Source organism: Lissotriton helveticus, chromosome 10 (genome assembly GCF_964261635.1).
Source record: "Lissotriton helveticus chromosome 10, aLisHel1.1, whole genome shotgun sequence".
Lineage (NCBI taxonomy): Eukaryota > Metazoa > Chordata > Amphibia > Caudata > Salamandridae > Lissotriton > Lissotriton helveticus.
The window spans coordinates 156,574,207-156,592,670 of record NC_136071.1 but is presented as its reverse complement, the minus strand read 5'-3'; the positions used below and the strand labels follow the sequence as shown (position 1 = coordinate 156,592,670).

The window sequence follows — 18,464 nt, the reverse complement described above, 5'->3', positions numbered from 1 at the left end:
CTCACCTTCCTAATGTTTATTCCATTTGAGCTGATTCACCACTGTCCTTTGCATATCCTTTACTCTCAGAACAGTCTTGCTCATAGCAAAAACTGCAGCTCGTCGCGTGAGTGAGCTAAAGGCTTTGTTGGTTCAGCCACCATACACCACCTTTTTTCCTGTCAAGCTGGTGATGTCTACTAAAGCAGTGTTTTTCGCCAAAGTTGTGTGGTCTATCATGCTGGGCAAGCCAATACCTTTCTGGCATTCTTTGCCCCGCCTCACCTCTCGAAAGAAGAGGAAAGACTACAAGACTTAAATCCCAAGAGAGCTGATGGCTTTTACGTCGATCGTGCCAAAGACCATCAGTTGGATGATCAGCTTATTGTGGGGTTCACTGGAGTGAAAAAAGTGTAAGGGGGTGCAGAAAAGAACACTATCAAAGTTGATAGTCCTCTGTATAAAAATCTGCTATGTATTGGCCCAGAAGCAGCCCCCAGTAGGTCTGGGAGCTCATTCGACATGAGCTGTGGCAGCTACCCCTGGCTGGCACACAGAAGTGCCTGTTCTTCACATTTGTCAGGCTGCACTGTTGGCATCACACCACACGTTCACGAAACAATACTGCCTTGACAGCCAGATCTGGTAGGAAGGGCGCTTGCATGCTCGGTCCTGCAGGATTTTTCTGATTTGAGCCATTACAGAGAACCCACCAACTGGGAAGGTACTGCTTTGTTACCTATGCACAAGGTGAGGAATCTGCGGTTAGATGGACCCATCGGAAGAAATTGTTACTTGCCTTCGGTAACATTCATTCTGGTGGATACTTAAACTGCAAATTCCTCACCAACCACCTTCCTCCCCCTTTTGTGGAATGGACTCTTTTCACCATCCATAAAAGATTCCAGTCTAGATATCCTCACACTGTCATATCTGATCAGTTATTACTCTCCATGTTCAGCACCAAAGACAGAATCAAGAAAGAGCAGCGGTGGAGTCTATATGTGTCTCTGATGTCACTTCCGGGGCGGGTCGAAGACGAAGCAGAGCCACACGACGCCACCTACCGGTGCGTGGGAGCAATGATGAGAACAATGGCCAGCTCCTGGCTGGCGCCTGGGGGTATTCATGAGGCGAGGAATGTGCGGTTTTTCATATTCTAACATGATGTTTGATTAAATGCCAACATTTTTAGGGGTCGGCTCTTGCACGAGGCTGTTAAAGATAGAGGCGACCCTTGGCTCTGCTCTCCCTGTTAACCTGTTGGCTCGTCCACCGCGGTTTCTTTAAGGCCTCAGAGCGGTAGTGCGGCTCATGGGTCTGTCAAAAGGGAAGGAAATGCAATTACTGCGAGCCATGGCACGATTCAGTTGATTTTCCATAGATCGTGTGTTTTTTTTAACTCCTTGAAAAGTACAGCACTCTTGGATAATTAATCCTAAAACTATATTCCAGAGAATGAACCGTTGTCCAGCCCCTGTGCCTTCATTATTCCAAAAGCTGTAACATGCACGGCTCATCTGGCAATCGTGTTCTGTTCTCTTCGGTAAAAGTGTACTTTTCGTGTAAAACTCGTAACAATGGCTTTTGTGCCTTGAGGAAAATACTATTTTAATAGGGATAGAAAAATAAAAACCCCGGTTATGATGTCACATTGTTATTGGTGCTCAATCATAGATCGCCGGAAAATGTTCCTATAGTGCCGGATAGGATCCATATGTCTCTCTGTGTAACCCTTTCATCACTAACCAAAGAACATAGATTCCATGCTAACAAGCAGACCAGACCCCCTTAGCTTTTTTGAACATGATAAACTTAAAAATAGCTTTTCCCATCTCACTTGATACCGCGGGTCTTAACCTTTTGTCTTCTGAATCATTACTGGAATCCGGGGTCCCCCCCACTGAGTCATTAGTGGAACCCGGGGACCACAGGCCTAAGCAAATTTTATGATGTGAACCCCAAAACATTACAAAAAACAAGTATACACCAAACAAATGTTAAAATATTGACATATTTTGTATAATTCACAATCAAATATCGAAAAAGTTTTCAAATTTTCAATTTTGTGTCTTTATTTGTATGTAGTTTATTAATGTACTAATTTTAATATTATTTAATTCTGTAAAAGAGTCGCAGACCTCCTGAGTAGGTCTCGCGACCCCCAGTGGTCCTTGGATGACAGGTTAAAAACCACTGCTCTATACATTTCGGAAATCAATGCCTTTGCACGATTAAACATGACATCTGGACCCAGTTTGGGCGGTACACTTTACTGTCTAATAGTGGTCCCACATGCAATTGCATATCCAATCTTTCATCATTAATCCCTTGATTGCAGTATTTATTGATCATATCGGTCATGACTGCGTTAGTCCCTATGTCACTGCGGGTCAGTGCGTTTTTGAGATGTCAATCTTATTTAAAAGTATGTAGCTTTGAATTGTAAATTAGCATTTGGCGGCATGGTTTGTCAAGCTAACTTTGTTATGGGGCTGATAGATTGACATGCCAGTTCACCTCAGTCCTAAAATGTTTCAATGTCAGAGTTAACATAGGCTAGGAAAAATGCAATTTATGCAATAGGGTGGTCAGACGGCTTCAGCATCCACTAGATATGAAAATATTATGGGTCTGAGTCACAAAGTTTGTGTGCACATAAGTGAAGTCTAGATGGTCTTGTGATTCACATAATACAGGTGTTCTCAGGAGGATTATGGGTAAACATTGGGAAGGTAGTGAACAGCTAACAAAGTATTGCATTTGGGATCCAACCTTCGCATTGGTTTTGAATACGTACAACTGTACCAAACTATGTGTTATGGATGATAGACTTCAAGGTTTTTTCTCAGTCTTGAAAAATAATTTCCAAGCATAGAAAAAAAGTAATACAGAATTTAGCTGTAATTTGCACGTTGAATTTATTGTACACTGGCAGATTTTGCTAGGAGTAAGCATATGTAAAACCTAAATACCGAAAATGTACGTAAAACATAAATACCGAAAATGTAGGTACATAACATTTGGGATTGTTGTGTATCTCATAAGAGTTGCATAAAACAAATTAAAGTATAAACACTTGAAAAGTTACTCTCATCTTTATGATATGATTCTGCTGCTGGGTGCCTCAAGTTGTGTAGTGCCTTCATTTTAAAGATGGATATACGTACAACATTGATGGATCCATATGTGGCATTATTTACTGTTTTTATTTAGTGTCTGCGTGCTTTATAAGTGATTATTAGTAGACATTTGTATTTTTCGAACATGTTTTGTGGGCGCTCTAAAAGTAGAGGACAATTTGAATAGTGCTATTTTTTGATGAGTTTGATGCTTCAGTGGGGCAAATGTTTCTCTTCTGTAAAATGTTCCATATAATTAATGGACAAGATGCAGAATTGGAAAAACGTGAGACTAGATGAAATTTGAATTTCTAGCCAGTTACAAACCAAGATGTAGTGAGCAACTCGGGACAATAGAAATTTCAAAGTGGTGCTGTGGAGGCAAACCCCAAGTCTGTAAATTCTGGTGAGCGTGTTAGTTTTTCTATAAATATGTTTTATTTTATATTGTGAGCTCATAGGAGCTCAACCTGATATGCTAATTATGCATCTTACAAATAAAATAAACCAACAAGGACTTGGACCACAAGTACTAGAGGTGTCTTTGAACCTGCAGGGCAGTACTTTCAGGTACCAAGCCTGCAGTTCCACAAAAGTACCATTCTACCGTTTCTCGAGTCGTTATGAAGACCTTGTTGATGGTTGTGGCCCATCTTCAATGATCAGGTATACATGTGTTCCGGTACTTCAAAAAATGGCTGTTAAAGGCGGGCTAGCCTCAACCAATTGCAGATCACATTGTCATTGTTGTTCAGCCTGAGATTTTCCATCAACAAGTCAAAATTATTTCTGCAAACTCCAGAGGGTACTCATCATTGGTGCCATCTTGGACACTATCATTTTTAAGGTCTTTTGACAGTTTTGTCATTTTAAGGCCTTCACTCTTGCAGTGAGTCCAGGACATTTAGGCTGTGATGCTGATGATTTGGGCAAGAACTGGTCTTCCAGTCTTGTAAGTTTTTAGGCTCTTGCGCCTGTTAGCCTTTTGCATTCTGCCATGCCATTTGCTTGCACCAACAATAGGCCTAACTTTAGTGATGAATGTTAAACAAGATTCCCATTCCAAGGAGACTTCTTCTGACTTCCATTGGTGGAAAACCGGTGCAACCAGACATGCGGCAGGCCATTCTGTTTCTCCCACTGGAGGCCACAATGGTGACCAATGCATTGTCACTCACTTGGGGAGTTCTGCTGGGCATTGTGGTGATTGGGTCTGTTGGTCTCAGCCGGAGCTGCGTCACCACATAAACTTGCTGGAGCGGGGTCCATTTGGTAGAGGCATACCAATCCAGGTACTCACAGGCAACATATTGTGGTACAGCAACACGCAGGGCAGTGTCGACTTGCATGCCCTCTGTCTGTAGGCTTTGAGGCTGTTGTTTTTGCTGAAGCTTAATAGGATTTATTTAACAGTAAGCTACCTAGCAGGGTCAGTCAACATCCGGTCAGACTAACTGAGCAGGCATCATCTTGCCACATGTGGTATCTACTTCTGAAGCTGGCTTAAAAAATCTTCAGGCAATGGTGTGTACTCATAATGGAGCTTTTGCTTTTCACCACCACTGAAAAGACTTAGTGTCCATTTTCTTGTGATCTATAGTTTTCACCTGATTAGTCTCCAGTGGGCATATTCTAACTTTGGTTGGGCTTCGGATATCTGTACGCTTTTCTACCTATACCTCTGGTTCCACAACAGGTGTGATGTGCCACAAGTCATTCTGGTGGCCCAGGATTTGGCTTAGAGGGTCTGGTACCTCTAACTTCTGACCCTGAACATTTGACGTCCACTTTAGCTTCCATGTCAGGTGGACAGTCTGTCTCAAAGGCAGGGTAAAGTGTTCCATTATTCCAATAAGCACCTATGTACTTTGAAGCTTCTTCCCAAAATGGGTTGGATTATTTTAATACTAAAAAGAGATAAAGATTAGATAATGCATCACGTTACAACGATTCCTTGCACCACAGACACGAAGGGCTGTTATTTCTATGTGCATTTTGTTTGTTGTAGACCCTCTGCATTGGCTGTTCACAAAGATAGTTGTATGTGGATTAGCAAAAACGAGTCCCGTGTTGATGTGATATGTTGTAACTAAATTGTTAATGGAGTAATGTTGTGACTCTGTTTTTCTAACTGCTAATATATTAAATGCCAAAAAAAATGTTTTTTAAAAAGCACCTATGTATTGAGTGCATCCTGTTCAAAGTAGTATGACCTATTAAAGTCCTACACATATCTGTGCATTTAGCTGTCCTAGTGTAAACACATGATGCCAGAAGTATTGGCTTGATGTCGAGCTGGATTTTAAAACGGCCATGTTGTCTATTTTTACTGACTCTTGCATGTCTTGATGATGTGGTAACCAGATAGGCGTTCAAATATTAGCTAGTTCATTTTAAAGCTGATGTTGGTTCATGTGTTTGATTACTAGAAAGATGGGGAGATCATTTCTGATATATTGATGTCAACCAGTTTCTGTTTGTTTTTTCAGTGCTGGCATTGCTGTAGGATTCTATGGAAACGGGGAGACCAGCGATGGAATGCACCGGGTGACGTATTCACTAAGACATGTGAACCGCACAGTTTCTGCAATCGAAGATAGGGTAAGTATATGTGAAAAGTTTTTCATTTTTAAAAATCTTTTAATTGCTGGATTATGTCATTGGGTTGTCTGACAAACTTTCTCTGAATTACTGACTTCACTGGAGCTTCGACTATCTGATTTCTGAAGGGACATAGGCTTTGACAGTGGTGCCAACAGTACTTTTTATGTTCTGTTTCTTCAGATTATTCATTTGCTGTTTATTTTGTATACTTCTTGCCTTTTATGTTTTCACATGTGTATAAATCTTCTAAATATTGCCCTGCAAAATCTCTCTTGCTTTAATTCATAGATCTAGTTAGTGTTATTCAACAGTTCACATGGCAAAACAGTATTCTACATTAGCTATTGGTTGTTAAAGAATTGAAGCGAAAGACAAGACTAGGATTCATATGGGGAAGAGGGCCAATAAGTTTGGGTGGCACAATCATGCACCGTGGCCTCCTATTTCTGTTTGCTACATTTTGTTATACTGTTCACAGTCAGTAGCGACTGGCGAGTTGACAGAGTGGTGGTGGTGGGGGTAGGAAGGGGAGGGAACTGGGATTGGAGGATGGGGGAACAGGGAGGGGGAGGGAACAAAAAAAAACACCTGCTTGCCGCATCATGTTCCTTGCTTCTCTAGGCATAGGCTTCCAGAGTGCACTACGGCCAATCCTGACGCTGCTCTCATGTTGCTGAAAGGATTGGCAGTGCCCAACACTCCCCCCTCCAGACTGTCACCACCCTGGCCCTGCCCCCAAGTCTCGGCTCGTCAAGCAAAATAAAACGATAATAAACAAAAGTTTATTACAGTTTTATTTTTTATTTTTTTCGTTTGCCTTCAGGTGGGGCGATGGCGGAAGAGTCGCTGCTGTTCACAGTGCAGTGCACTTGCAAAACTGTTAACTCCTTATACTGCTTGACCAAACAAGTGCTTCATCTTTAAAAAAAAAAAAAAAAAAAACGTCCAAAATTCCCGAAATTTCCTGGTTGCCAGGTATTCATCATTTCTCTAAGTGGTATACTAGTTTATCAGCTGATATTCAGTTGCCTTCTTTCACGCGTATTCACGGAACTCTGTGCTTCTGGACTGCTTAAGAGGGCTGGGTGTTTTTCAGGTTTTTTGCATCTGCTTAATGGGTGCACACAGTGTACATACTGAATATTGAAGTCAGAATATTGACTGTACTAAATTTCGAGGACAAAATGTCGGAAAAAACTACCAACGGGTAAGCAAGTCTAGATTTTCTATTCCTAACTGCACATATATGTGCCTACTCGCTACGTATACATTTAAGGCATGTAGACGTGGAGATAGGGATAGTAAATCCATACTTCTCTATATGCACTTACCGTTCGATATTTTGTCCCTTGATATTCTGTCATCGATATTTTTATTTACCACGATATTCTTCATGTCGCTGCTCAACGGTGCAGTAGGTGTACACATGTCTCTATGGTACAGCTAAATTTCTGTGGTGGGCTGGTGTGCAACTGCCTTGCTAATCCCACACAGGTGTGCACATTTTAAGTGTGGGCCCATGGCAGTCTTACCGTTTTAATGGGTGTTGTGGGTTGTTATGTAATAAGATCAAAGTGAGAAGGTCTTCTTCTGACTAAGGTTGGCTTCTTTGCGTTTACGTCACTAACAGTGGTCATGTGTCTCTGCAAACTGTTAATGAATGTTGATGCTACTGTATTAAGTCCTGATTTTTGTTGATGCAATATGGCAGCCCACATTGGCCTAAAACCAGTAGTCATTCTCTCTCTTTCGTTCTCATGTGCTCTCTCTTTCGTTCTCATGTGCTCTCTCTCAAGTGTTCTCTCTCTCATGTGCTCATTCTCTCGTGCGCCCCGTGCTCATTCTCTCGTGCGCCCTCTCTATCTCGTTCGCCCTCTCTCTCCATTGAAATATATGCCGATTTCAGTGACCTTACTTTAATACCAACGTCTAGGGTCATTTATAGATAATGAGCATGAGTCCTTTTATAGGCGGTTGTCCTTTTAAAGGGCCTGTTTTTTAAAATGTTTTAAATAAACAAATGTGGATACTTGAGCGCTATGTCTCTCTGCACATGGCTTTATCTTCTTTTAATTACCTAAATGCAGTTATAGGTCCGCAATAAAGGCAAGGGTGCGTAATGAATGGATAGGTAGGTTAGAGCCTGGCTTAATTTGACAATTAAGCTATTAGGGCCCCCACCCAGCCAAACTCACGCGAATAAATGATCCCATTGTCTGCCTTCTTCATACCCTTGACACTATAAAACATGAAAACCGTTCTCGATATCAGCATCCTGGTTGGCTGAGCCAGTCTCTGCATTCTATAAAGGCCGCTAATAGATCATAATACTGGAGCTCTGATTAGGGCAGAGGTGGCAAGGGTCTGTACCTATTTGTATGTGCCATACACCACCTAAGCCTTGATGGTGAGCTCTGACACCAAGTGTCTGATTGGGTAATATTAACATGTGAAAACAAAATCAGTTCTTTGTTTGGCTTTGCCAGTGTATCTTTGCTGTATCGATCCGTTTCGAGAATCTCAATTTTCCTTGGTCACTTTTGTTGATCTTACAACAGTCTCTTGCCAAATGCTGCTCGCTTTTTGTCGTTCACATTGAAAAAAAAAAGTATTCGTGCATTGAGAGTGGAACTATTTTCTAAAATAACTGAGTTCCGATATAATACTATTCGTGGTAGCTGTGTGTGCTACAAGGGAGAAGGGGGAGATAACACTAGCTGTTGTCCACTTTTCGAGAGCGGAAAAACAGTCAACAAAAAATACAGCAATGTTTAAAAATCACAAAAGGGACCTAGGCATAGCTAGTTTAGGATGAGGGGCCATAGTATGTTGTGTTATGTTGGTCTGCTGTATTCTCAGGTCCTCCATATTAATCACGCAATGTGTTTCCTGCAGGTGCTAGATACTACTGTAGGGTTGAACCAAACTGTTGAGTCGAGCCTGATCGTCCTTGGGGAGATGTTTAAGAAGCAGAAAGACTACCTTCAAGCTGTCCAGAAGCTCCAAGGGTTCTTGGATAATCTCATACGGCAGACCAAAGAAATTCCATTTTGGAAGAATGAGGATATCTCGTTAGATGGGTTTGCAGATCAGATCGATCTCTACGATTGGTACAGGTAAGAAACAGATCACCGTTTAGTGCCATGCCATTAGGAATGTTTGGTAGATGTTGATGTTTTTCATTTGTTTGCTACATCTAGAAGTATGGTTAGAGCTCTGTGGAAAGTGTTAGATTATCTTTTGTCTTATTTGGCCGATTACAAAAACCTATACTTCTCCAGATCCTTGTGAAGTGTCCAGTTGCTCAACACTAGTCGGATGGATGTGTTTGGAATGCAGAACAACATTTAGTGGCAAAACCAGTACACGTTTTTAGAAGTTTAGAAATAAATTATTTACTCACACCCAGTATCATGCCTTAAACGACAGTCTCGGATTGTCTAGACTTAGTGGCGTTGGTAGACATTATCCGTCAGATTAGTTCTTCGATGCCTCACATAGCCAATGGACATACCTCTTTTGTGGTGGTACCTACTCCAGGATTAAAATCATGAGTATAGAGTGATGGTTTCACCTATCTCATAAACAAATGGGTGAGAGTTTCCCTCCTTTCTTAATATTATTCTGCTGTCAGTTGTGTTTGTGGGTGAAAGATATATATGTTTGATTTTTTTACAGTGGTTTATTGCGCTAGCCTTTCCTAATTTGGAATCATTCCAGTATCTCGGCTAGTGTTATATTGTTGTGTTAAACCTGCTTGTTGTGACACCAGTCTCTTTCTAAAGAAGGTTATAAAATACATGAAAAGTCGGTAGGAAGCCTGAATGTTCACCCACTTATGAACATAGCACATCAATTCTCAATGGGTTTCTCGCCTGCGTGGTGTAAATATTTCTGAGTGTCTTGTACTGGATGTTTTTGAAAAAACGATATTGCTTTTTCTTTTCTTAAAAAAATTACTTAAAAAAAATCCAGTGGAACATTAGTAACTGCTATCTGTCATATGTTATTTTGTAGTGTTATCAGAATATATAAATTAACCAGCGTTTAGACATGTGAAGAAACAGCCCATCCGTGGTGCTGCAAATCAGAAAGCTGTAAATCACAGGGTGCGTTTAATTGCATCTGGCAAATTATAGGATTTATAGTTGGTCATATGACGAGCTTGTTAATCGCCCATTTAAAAGGGTTCCTGTATAGAATAATGAGGGTCTGGTATTGTGGCAGGAACATTTTTAATTAATGTAAATCATCCCCAATGACTCGGATGGGCAGGTGGACAATTTCTAGTCCCGTAACTATTTTTTTTCTTTAACCTAATTGAAGAACGATTTATTGAGCCTATAAATGAGCAGTTCTTGCAGAAATTTCAGTGTGCAAATATTGTTTAGGTTGTAATGGGCATACTTTGTTGGTGTGCTAGAGGGTAGTTATTTACAGCAGCTTCGATGTATTCCATCTCTGTTTTATGAACGTTCAGCTTCTCTCTAATTACTACAGACTAGCTGAAACGACCTAAAACAGGGGGCGATTTCACAATCTTTCTGATATTTGCACGTTACTGCCAGCCAGAAGTAAGTCAGTGTATACATTTAAAAGTTACATTCGATACAAAAGACAGCAAGAAAGTAGTATGGGCCTGCAGGCTTGAATATGTGTGTACAGCGTGCTACACATGCATACATTATGCACGCAAAATTCAGACTATTTCCAAGAGTGGGCATTCCCAAGAGAGTGCTTGAACAGATGGCAAGTAAATATGGTGCAGATTGTGGTACAGCCTACAAATTATTATCTATTTTGATATTCATAAACACCATCTCGGCGCTTCCCACACATACCTGAGCTCAAGATGTTCACTTAAGTTGTTTGATAAACGCGTGTTAATGTTGGAAACTCCTTTGATCTACAAGAAAAGAGTTTGAACGCCAGGTAGATCCTCGCAGCCTTTTGGTTGTGTGTGCAGTATCGAGTGCTGTGGAGCAGAAGACGCGAGTTCCATTGTCGAGTACTTCTGAAGCACTGAATGCGAGGCGTCTCATTAGTAACTCATTGGGAACCCAAGAGGGAGAGTACAAGTGCCAAGTAAGATGGATGTGTACAAAGATCTCAGGGGGTTTGAAAGAATTGACCATGTTGATTGATGAACGTGTTCTGGGAAATTGATCTGCACGATTGATGTTTGTCGTTTGATTGATCCAGAGGCTGAGGGCAGGAGTGTGGATTGCGCATTGTGACTAGAGGAAGATGAAGAATAAGTGAGTGTTTATGGCGGTCCCACTGGAGCGAATGTAACCATGAACCTTTGGGAAGCTCTGTGTACATGTACTAGGGCTACCGAAAGCCTGGTCAGTCTTGCTAGTAGTAATTTTTCACGTGAGCTGCTGCGGTAATTTGGAAATTGCTTACTTCTAAGATGTGTGTCCAGCCATCATTGATACCCTTTCAAATCCTTAAAATCCTTTTAAGGTTTCGCCTACACAGTGCATGTGCTGTGTCTGGAAGTCTTTTGTTTACACACAGTGGGCTTACAGCCCGCCCATAGCTTACCATTTGGTAGCCTCAGCATCACTCTCATTTGCTTCGCTCCCGTTTGTCATGGCGTGCCTGAGTCATGTCCTCTTCTTGTGCCTGGCGCTCCTCTGGAGCATGGACTAAGGGCTTGTGTCCATTCACTGCTCCCGTTTTTGGAGCTACTTATTTGTATTTTAGCTCGCCATATGAGTGCTTGTGTTTTAAGTCCCTCTCTCATCTCCATAGGTTATATTCCCTCCCACCTGCCCCCTTCCATATTGCTGCTTTTCCCTCCCATTCCCCTATGTGTACTATATCCCGCTGCACTTTACTCTATGGACCACTCTACTTTATGCCACTGCACTCTATGCCACTGCACTCTGCTCTGCACCACTCTACTTTATGCCACTGCACTCTACGCTGCCCTACTCTGCCAGTGCACTCTACTCTGCGTCACTGCACTCTATGCCACTCTGCTCTCTCTGCACCACTCTATGCCACTACACTCTACGCCACTCTACTCTCCACCACTCAACTCTGCGCAACTGCACTTTATGCCACTGCACTCTGACACTCTACTCCACCCCCTGCACTCTATGCCACTCTGCTCTTCTCTGAACCACTTACTCTACGTAACGCTTCTCTTCTCTGCACCACTCTACTCTAAGCCACTGCACTCTACGCCAGTGCACTGTGCTGTGCACAATTCTGCTGTATGCTAGGGGTGGGCGGAATTTGCGTAAAAAATCTCTGTGAACACACAGAAATTCTACAAACACGCGGAATAGCTTGTTCGCAATGCTTTTTTCCTGTAAGGAACGTAACATTTTGGACATTTCCGCGTTGTCCGCGGAATGTGAAATTACCCAAATCCCGCAAGCGGAACGGAATTTACCGCCCAGGCCTACTGTACGCCACTGCCCTCTACGCTACTCTACACCACTCTATGCCAATGCACTCTACCCCACTCTTCTCTATGCCACTGCACCTTACGCCAACCTACTCCCCACCACTCTACGGCACTGCACAGTATGCCACTCCACTCTACTCTGCACCACTGCACTCTAGGCCACGGTAATCTGGCCTGCACCACTCTATTCCACTGCACACTATGCCACTCAACTCTGCACCCCTACATGCCACTGCACTCTAGTCTGCACCACTCTATGCCCCTTAACTCTACTCTACACCATTCTACACCACTGCACTTCACTCACACCACTCTACATCCGCAGCAGTCTTTGCTGTAAAGGAGAGTGGTGTAGAATGGCAATCAATGCCACTCATCTCTGCACCAGTGTACTCTATTCCACTGCACTCTACATCACTCTACTGCACTTTGCACCACTCTACGGCATTGCACTCTACTCTGCACCATTCTACTCTACACCACTGCACTATATTACACTGTACTCTACTCTGCACCACACTACTCTACTTTACTGCACTCTGCACCACACCACTGCACTCTGCACCACTCTACGCCAGTGCACTGTATGCCATTGCACTCTATGCCACTCTACTCTGCACCTAGCACTACCACACTCTATACTAGACCACTCTGTGCCACTCCACTCTGTGCCACTCCACTCTGTGACTTCACTCCACTGTAGGCTATTCTGCACCACTATACTTCATGCTACTCCAAACAGTGCCATTCTAGTCACCCCACTCCATAGAATGGCACCTTACTCTACTCCACTTTATTTTATGCCACTATATTCCACTCTACTTTATGCAACTTTACTCCACTCTACGCCACACCATCTACATCATGCCACTCCACACCATGCCACTCCAATCTGCTCCACTCTAAACTATATAAAACGTTATAAATGAATAAGCCATTCAATGCCACACCCCACCACTGTAGTCTACCCCACTCAATTTTATGCCACTATTCAACTCTTCTCTGTGCCATACCACTATAATCTACACCACTCTATACTGCTCTACTCTACGCCAGTCCGATCCAGTCTACTCTACGACACTCCACGCCACGCCATGATGTTGGCCCTTTCATGGAAGTGAGACAGCACGCTACAATATTGTAGACTGAAAGGGCCAAATTCATGAATAATTTGTTATGTGATCGTCAGTACATGTTGGTTAACATGTTCTTCGTAGGAAGAAGTTTATGATAGGCTTCTGACTATGTTGATCCCCGATGAAAGGGGAGAAACGCGTTGGCTGGGCTGGAAGCCGATGTGTGAAGAATAAAAAGATCTTGTGAATTCAACATTATTGCCCCTGTGTATTAATGGACGGAACGAAGAATCATCTATCCTAATGGAATGACTTGCATTATTTTGATACGAGTCAGAATGAACTACTAACTGTCCATGTGATATTTTGTAGCACTCTTTGTTGGTTAGATTTGTAGTGTAAAGAAGCAGGGTTCCTCAACTGTAGGACCCTATAAGGTGCCACCCTTGTTGATTGATTTACTACTATCGCTTGTGCGGTCTTGTGGGGCTATTACTGCTCTCCTTGGGGTTTTGTGTTCTTGATTATTTGTAACCTGCCCTGCCACTATTCCTCAGTAAATTGAACAATCTGTAAGAGCCCTCAGAGTGCCCTTTGTTTTATTACTCAGCTAGCAGTGGCCAGGATGCAAACCCCTCCGTATGCTCTCACGTAGACCGGTGAGGGTGGCCCTGCTCTCTCACAAGACATGGGGAAAATTGGTGGTTGGCGGGGGTGGTTTTGAGGTGCAGAGACTAAAGCCTTTTACTTGAACCTCTGGGAGAAGGGGGTCTATTGCTTGGCTACTGAAAATCTGCTCAGTGCCCCACAACTGCGCTCCTACACTTTCCTGTGTTGGAAAGTGTTGTCATGATGTGGCGGGTGTGGGATCCATGTTGTGTTTGAATGATCCCTGCTCGGGTGTAGGTGCTGGGCAGGTGGTGCCTTCAGGAGGTCACAGTGACTATAACAAAAGTTTGAAGCTTTCCATCCATGTTACCTTTGTACACATGATAAGCTTCATCCCGCTTTTCTTTAGAGGCTTCTGTAGTCCATCTGGGATGATTGGCAGAGCTGCATCTGTATAGTTAAATGTCAGAACTGTGCAAGAGAACAAGGGGCTGACCACAAAGGGTTTGGCTGTCTCTGCAACTCTCCCCACAGGTCTGTCCAACAATGAAACTACACCTGCTTGGGGTGTCCGAATTTTGCATTACACCTCCTGCTCCTTGCCCTCTTTGTCCTGCTTCTAGGATACCTTGAAATGGGAGAGACCCCCGTTCAAGATGCCTTTGCCCATCTCTCCCGATACATATCTCTTTGGCCATTTTGCCTGCCTCCTTTCGTCCACTGGAGTCAAGCCCAGAAATAAGTGCAACCGACGATTGGCTACAGTACTGGATTTCTAATGAGCCAATCATTTTAACTCACTTCCTGCCAGTGAGCTTAAACGGTTGAGAATGGCCTCCCAAAATCTACTGCTCATAGATAATCCCTGGGGCAACAGCACTGAGATATCTCATCAGCTCACCTGTGGTTTTGTTCTCACCGTCCTGCGCCGCACCCCAAAGCTGGAACCAAGCTTAGGTCCTGCTGCTGTTTCTACCCCGTGGAGCAGTCTGAGCCCAGCTAACTGAAGCTTGCATGGGGGATGACTCGAATTGAATAGCCTTCGGGGGAGCCACTATGGCTTTTCGGTCCAGGTTTCTTGATGTGGGCTAATGAGCCTCCGTGAAGCTCCTCAAATACTCTGATGTCTGAGGATGTGCTTTGACCACTACTTTCGTTGGTGGTCCTGTCCCCCCTGTTTCTGCTCTTAAAGCGACACATGCCCTGTCATTATAGGAGCGTAGGGTCTGTGCCAATGAAGACTCACATTAATTTGAGCCCTCGATCTCCAATAAACTGTCTGTATGTATAGAGAAGCTCATGGGAGATGTAGAACACTAATCCAAAATGCAGGTTTTTCCCAATTGCGGGTGGCAGCCTACTATGTCCCCAACACCCTGTGGCCACGTTCACCACATAAAAATGTCAACTGCTGACAGCTGTCAAAGATATGGGCCCCAAACCTTAGTAGAGCATGGGACCTACTATAGGTTCTGTATCCATTACATAGAAACCAATGGTATTTTGATTTTAGCGACACAGTACTTGGTGCGGTAAACCGTTTAAGGTCATATGTCAGCCTTTGAAGTGCTAGGACATACAGTTTTTTGTGGTCTTTGCATTAAGGGTCCTATCTGTTTTTACAGGTATTATTTTTAAGAATGAATTCTGATTGAACAGTAGGGCTATTGGGTGTGATTATGGTGCCAAATGGTATTGTTATGTTATGTCAACTGCATTTGATGTGGCGCACAACTAATCAACCCAGTAGAAATATCTCGACGCTACGCTAAATGCAGACAAGCAGCTATAAATAACGGAGCTTCACCAATCGACTAGAATAGCCATGTTTTTAAAAGATTTTCAAATTCTGAGCATAATCAGATTCGAAAAGGTAGTTTATTCCTGTGGAAGGGAGCGATATAGGAGAACAACATTTGCAAAAATGTATTATCTTTAGATCTTAGCAGTCTGGTCGGGTGTTGCTTTCTGAGCCTGTTTTTCAGCTAAGATGGAGCATCCCATTTAATGACTTAATTGGAAGTATACATAACTTAAAGATGAGCCATTTCCTAGTAGGTAACCAGTGCATGGAGCTCAGGATGGAGCAGAAGAGGACCTGGATTGGTATTGAGTTCCAAACCTTCTACCACCCCCTGGAGTAAGTCTTGACTGCTTGACTATACTAGAGAGTCAAGCTTGCAAAGGGAGTACATTGGTTATATAGTAGGAGTTCTGTGGTACCCAAAGACATAAGGCACTTGTGACATATGAATGTACCCTCCACAGACACTGCACAGCAGTGCTTAATCTGTGCCACTGGTTTGAGGTGGTGGGCACTGCAATTCATTTTTGAGTACCAGGACTTATTTTTCATCATCAGACTTGGGCTCGGAAGAAGAAAGCGAACGGTCTAAAAGGGAGAAGAACCAAGGAGGAACAAAAAATAGAAAAACAGAGATAAAGTGAAAAAACAAGAATAAAAAAGAACCTCTACGAGTGAGATAACGAGACAGGAAGTGAGATAAAGAGACAGGAAGAGTAGGGTCATGGAAGAAAGAGACCTATTGTGGAACTAAGACTAGGCAGGCTTGGTTTTCAGCAACCCTGGCATTCAGCAGTGCATTCCTCAGGAAAACTTTGGGCCTCTGCTTTATTTTTCTTTATTTGTTTTTTTTACAAACTAAGCACTGCTGCCCAGTAAGCACTGCCGCCCAGTAAGCACTGCCTTATCCGAAACCCAAAGAAGCATGGAAACATGCTCACAGCATGTTAGGCACTTGTCCCTGTGCCTGTGTTCTGAGTTGAAGTAAAGCAGCTGAATACTCTTCGGGATTAAGTAGCACAATATAAAAATCATTAATAAATAGTAGTTTGTTTAATAAAGAAGCAATTTTAGGGTTATGTTGGGTTGGTATTTTTTGCTGGAAACCCTAGAATAATGTATTTGTTCTCCTTGTTTTTTGTTACACAATCAACTATTTTTGTATAAAATCTTCTGTGCACGCAAGGCAAAAGGGAGGACTTCAGTGTGTCTGCATGCAGAAGAGTGGTGGTCGGTAATGGCATTCCAGTATTCAGTTGACAGTACTCTAGCAAGCTTGGCCTTAAATAATTAATACAGCCGCAAACCCCTTTCCCAGAACATGGACCGGACATCACTGGTATATGTAACAGCTCCGTATGCTACTATCAAGTCTGGTCTACGTGTCGATCAAAACGGCTGATCCCGAAACACAATCCGATTTAACTTAACTGTTAACGGACCACGTCAACTAGTACGTGAAATGATACGGTGCTCCGATACAACCTATAAACCATTTCTGTTTTACCGAATGCGTCATCAAAACTAGTTAAAGCAAAAACAGCTCCAGCGCGACCACATCATTCATGACGCACACGAGTGGCAAAGACTGCGAAGCCAAACAGCAAATTATACTACTGCACTACTGGCAGGGACAGTACAGAACGAGGAAACCCCTTTCCCCGAAACATTTGAGATCATTCAGTATAAAAAACTCAAGAAAAAGAGAACAAAGGAAAAGAAAAGTCCTCCAGAAACCTGCAGAAGGAGAAAAGGGACAGAATAATGGACAATAGAGTATAGTAGTGGCAGAAGCACTAGGGTTTATGCAGAGGTAGGGATACCCGGTTATAAAGAGTGTAGTGGTTAAAGGGTATTGGCAAGGAAGAGGTACTAATGTATTGGCTATACCTTAGCACCCGTGCTAAGGTATAGGTAGTGGGTGTTTAGTATATGGTAGTTTATTCATACGGGAGACTTAGTTGGGCATTGGCAGGGTTCGGGGACCTGTGTAAGGAAAAAAACATGGACAACATATATAGTGACCAACGTGGGTATACTAAGAAGGATGGCCCTCATGAAACGCATAGGCAGGTACAGCATGGGAAACACCTGTTCAAGTGCCCCGTATTGTGCTGGGAGAGACGCTGACCTAGGGACGCTGAGCTAGGGACCGAGGAGGGCTTCACAGGTGAGTTCAAAAGAGCCGATCTGATAGTGCTCCAGGGTGATCCCCTGGAGCACTATCAGAATGGCGCTATAGGTGGGGGTCTAGGGTGGGAATGTAAGTAGCGGTGGCCGCGGTGTGGTGTATTGATAGTCCAGCTGGCGTCTAGGTACTGCAGTAGGTATTCGTATAGAGGATGAGGTGTACTCAGTAGTGTACAAAGTAGGTTTACGGTTGGTGTTCAGTGTGCTTGGTGCACCTTGAAGAGTGTAGGTTGTTGGTCATGGGTATAGAAAGGTGCTGTGGGTGTTGTGTGCAAATGATTTAGTTGCACGTCGGTGATGGTGTTTGATATATGTTTATATGTGTAGAGTGTGTTGCTTATAAGATGGTTAAGTAGGGTGAAGATGGGAAGGAGGATGTACACCATGGTGTATGGCATAGGTGCAAGTGTTGGTGCATGGGGTAAGGTTGTCATTTGTTTGTGTATGTGAACGGGGTGTATGTTGGTGTCTGGTGGAGTGAAAAGGATGAAGATGTTTTTAGAGGGCTACAAAGAGAACAGTTATGTTCTCTTTCGATACTAATAGCTACACAAGTGGTTGGAGGGAGTGGAGGGAAAGAGGCAACATGCTCTGATAGCGCATGCAGACACGGCATTGTTGGTGGTCTAGGGTACAGAATATGCTGTGGGGTGTAA

General features: G+C 43.1%; 1 protein-coding gene across 3 annotated transcripts in view; it reads left to right on the top strand.

Annotated features, from left to right (window-relative positions):
• Window positions 1-18,464, top strand: part of TTYH3 (tweety family member 3) — a 243,446-nt gene that overhangs the window by 157,403 nt on the left and 67,579 nt on the right. For all 3 annotated transcript variants that reach the window (XM_078664991.1, XM_078664992.1, XM_078664990.1), the window contains exons 3-4: window positions 5,591-5,702; window positions 8,601-8,821. In XM_078664991.1, coding sequence (XP_078521117.1) covers window positions 5,591-5,702; window positions 8,601-8,821 — 333 coding nt within the window. The remainder of the gene's footprint in view (window positions 1-5,590; window positions 5,703-8,600; window positions 8,822-18,464) is intronic.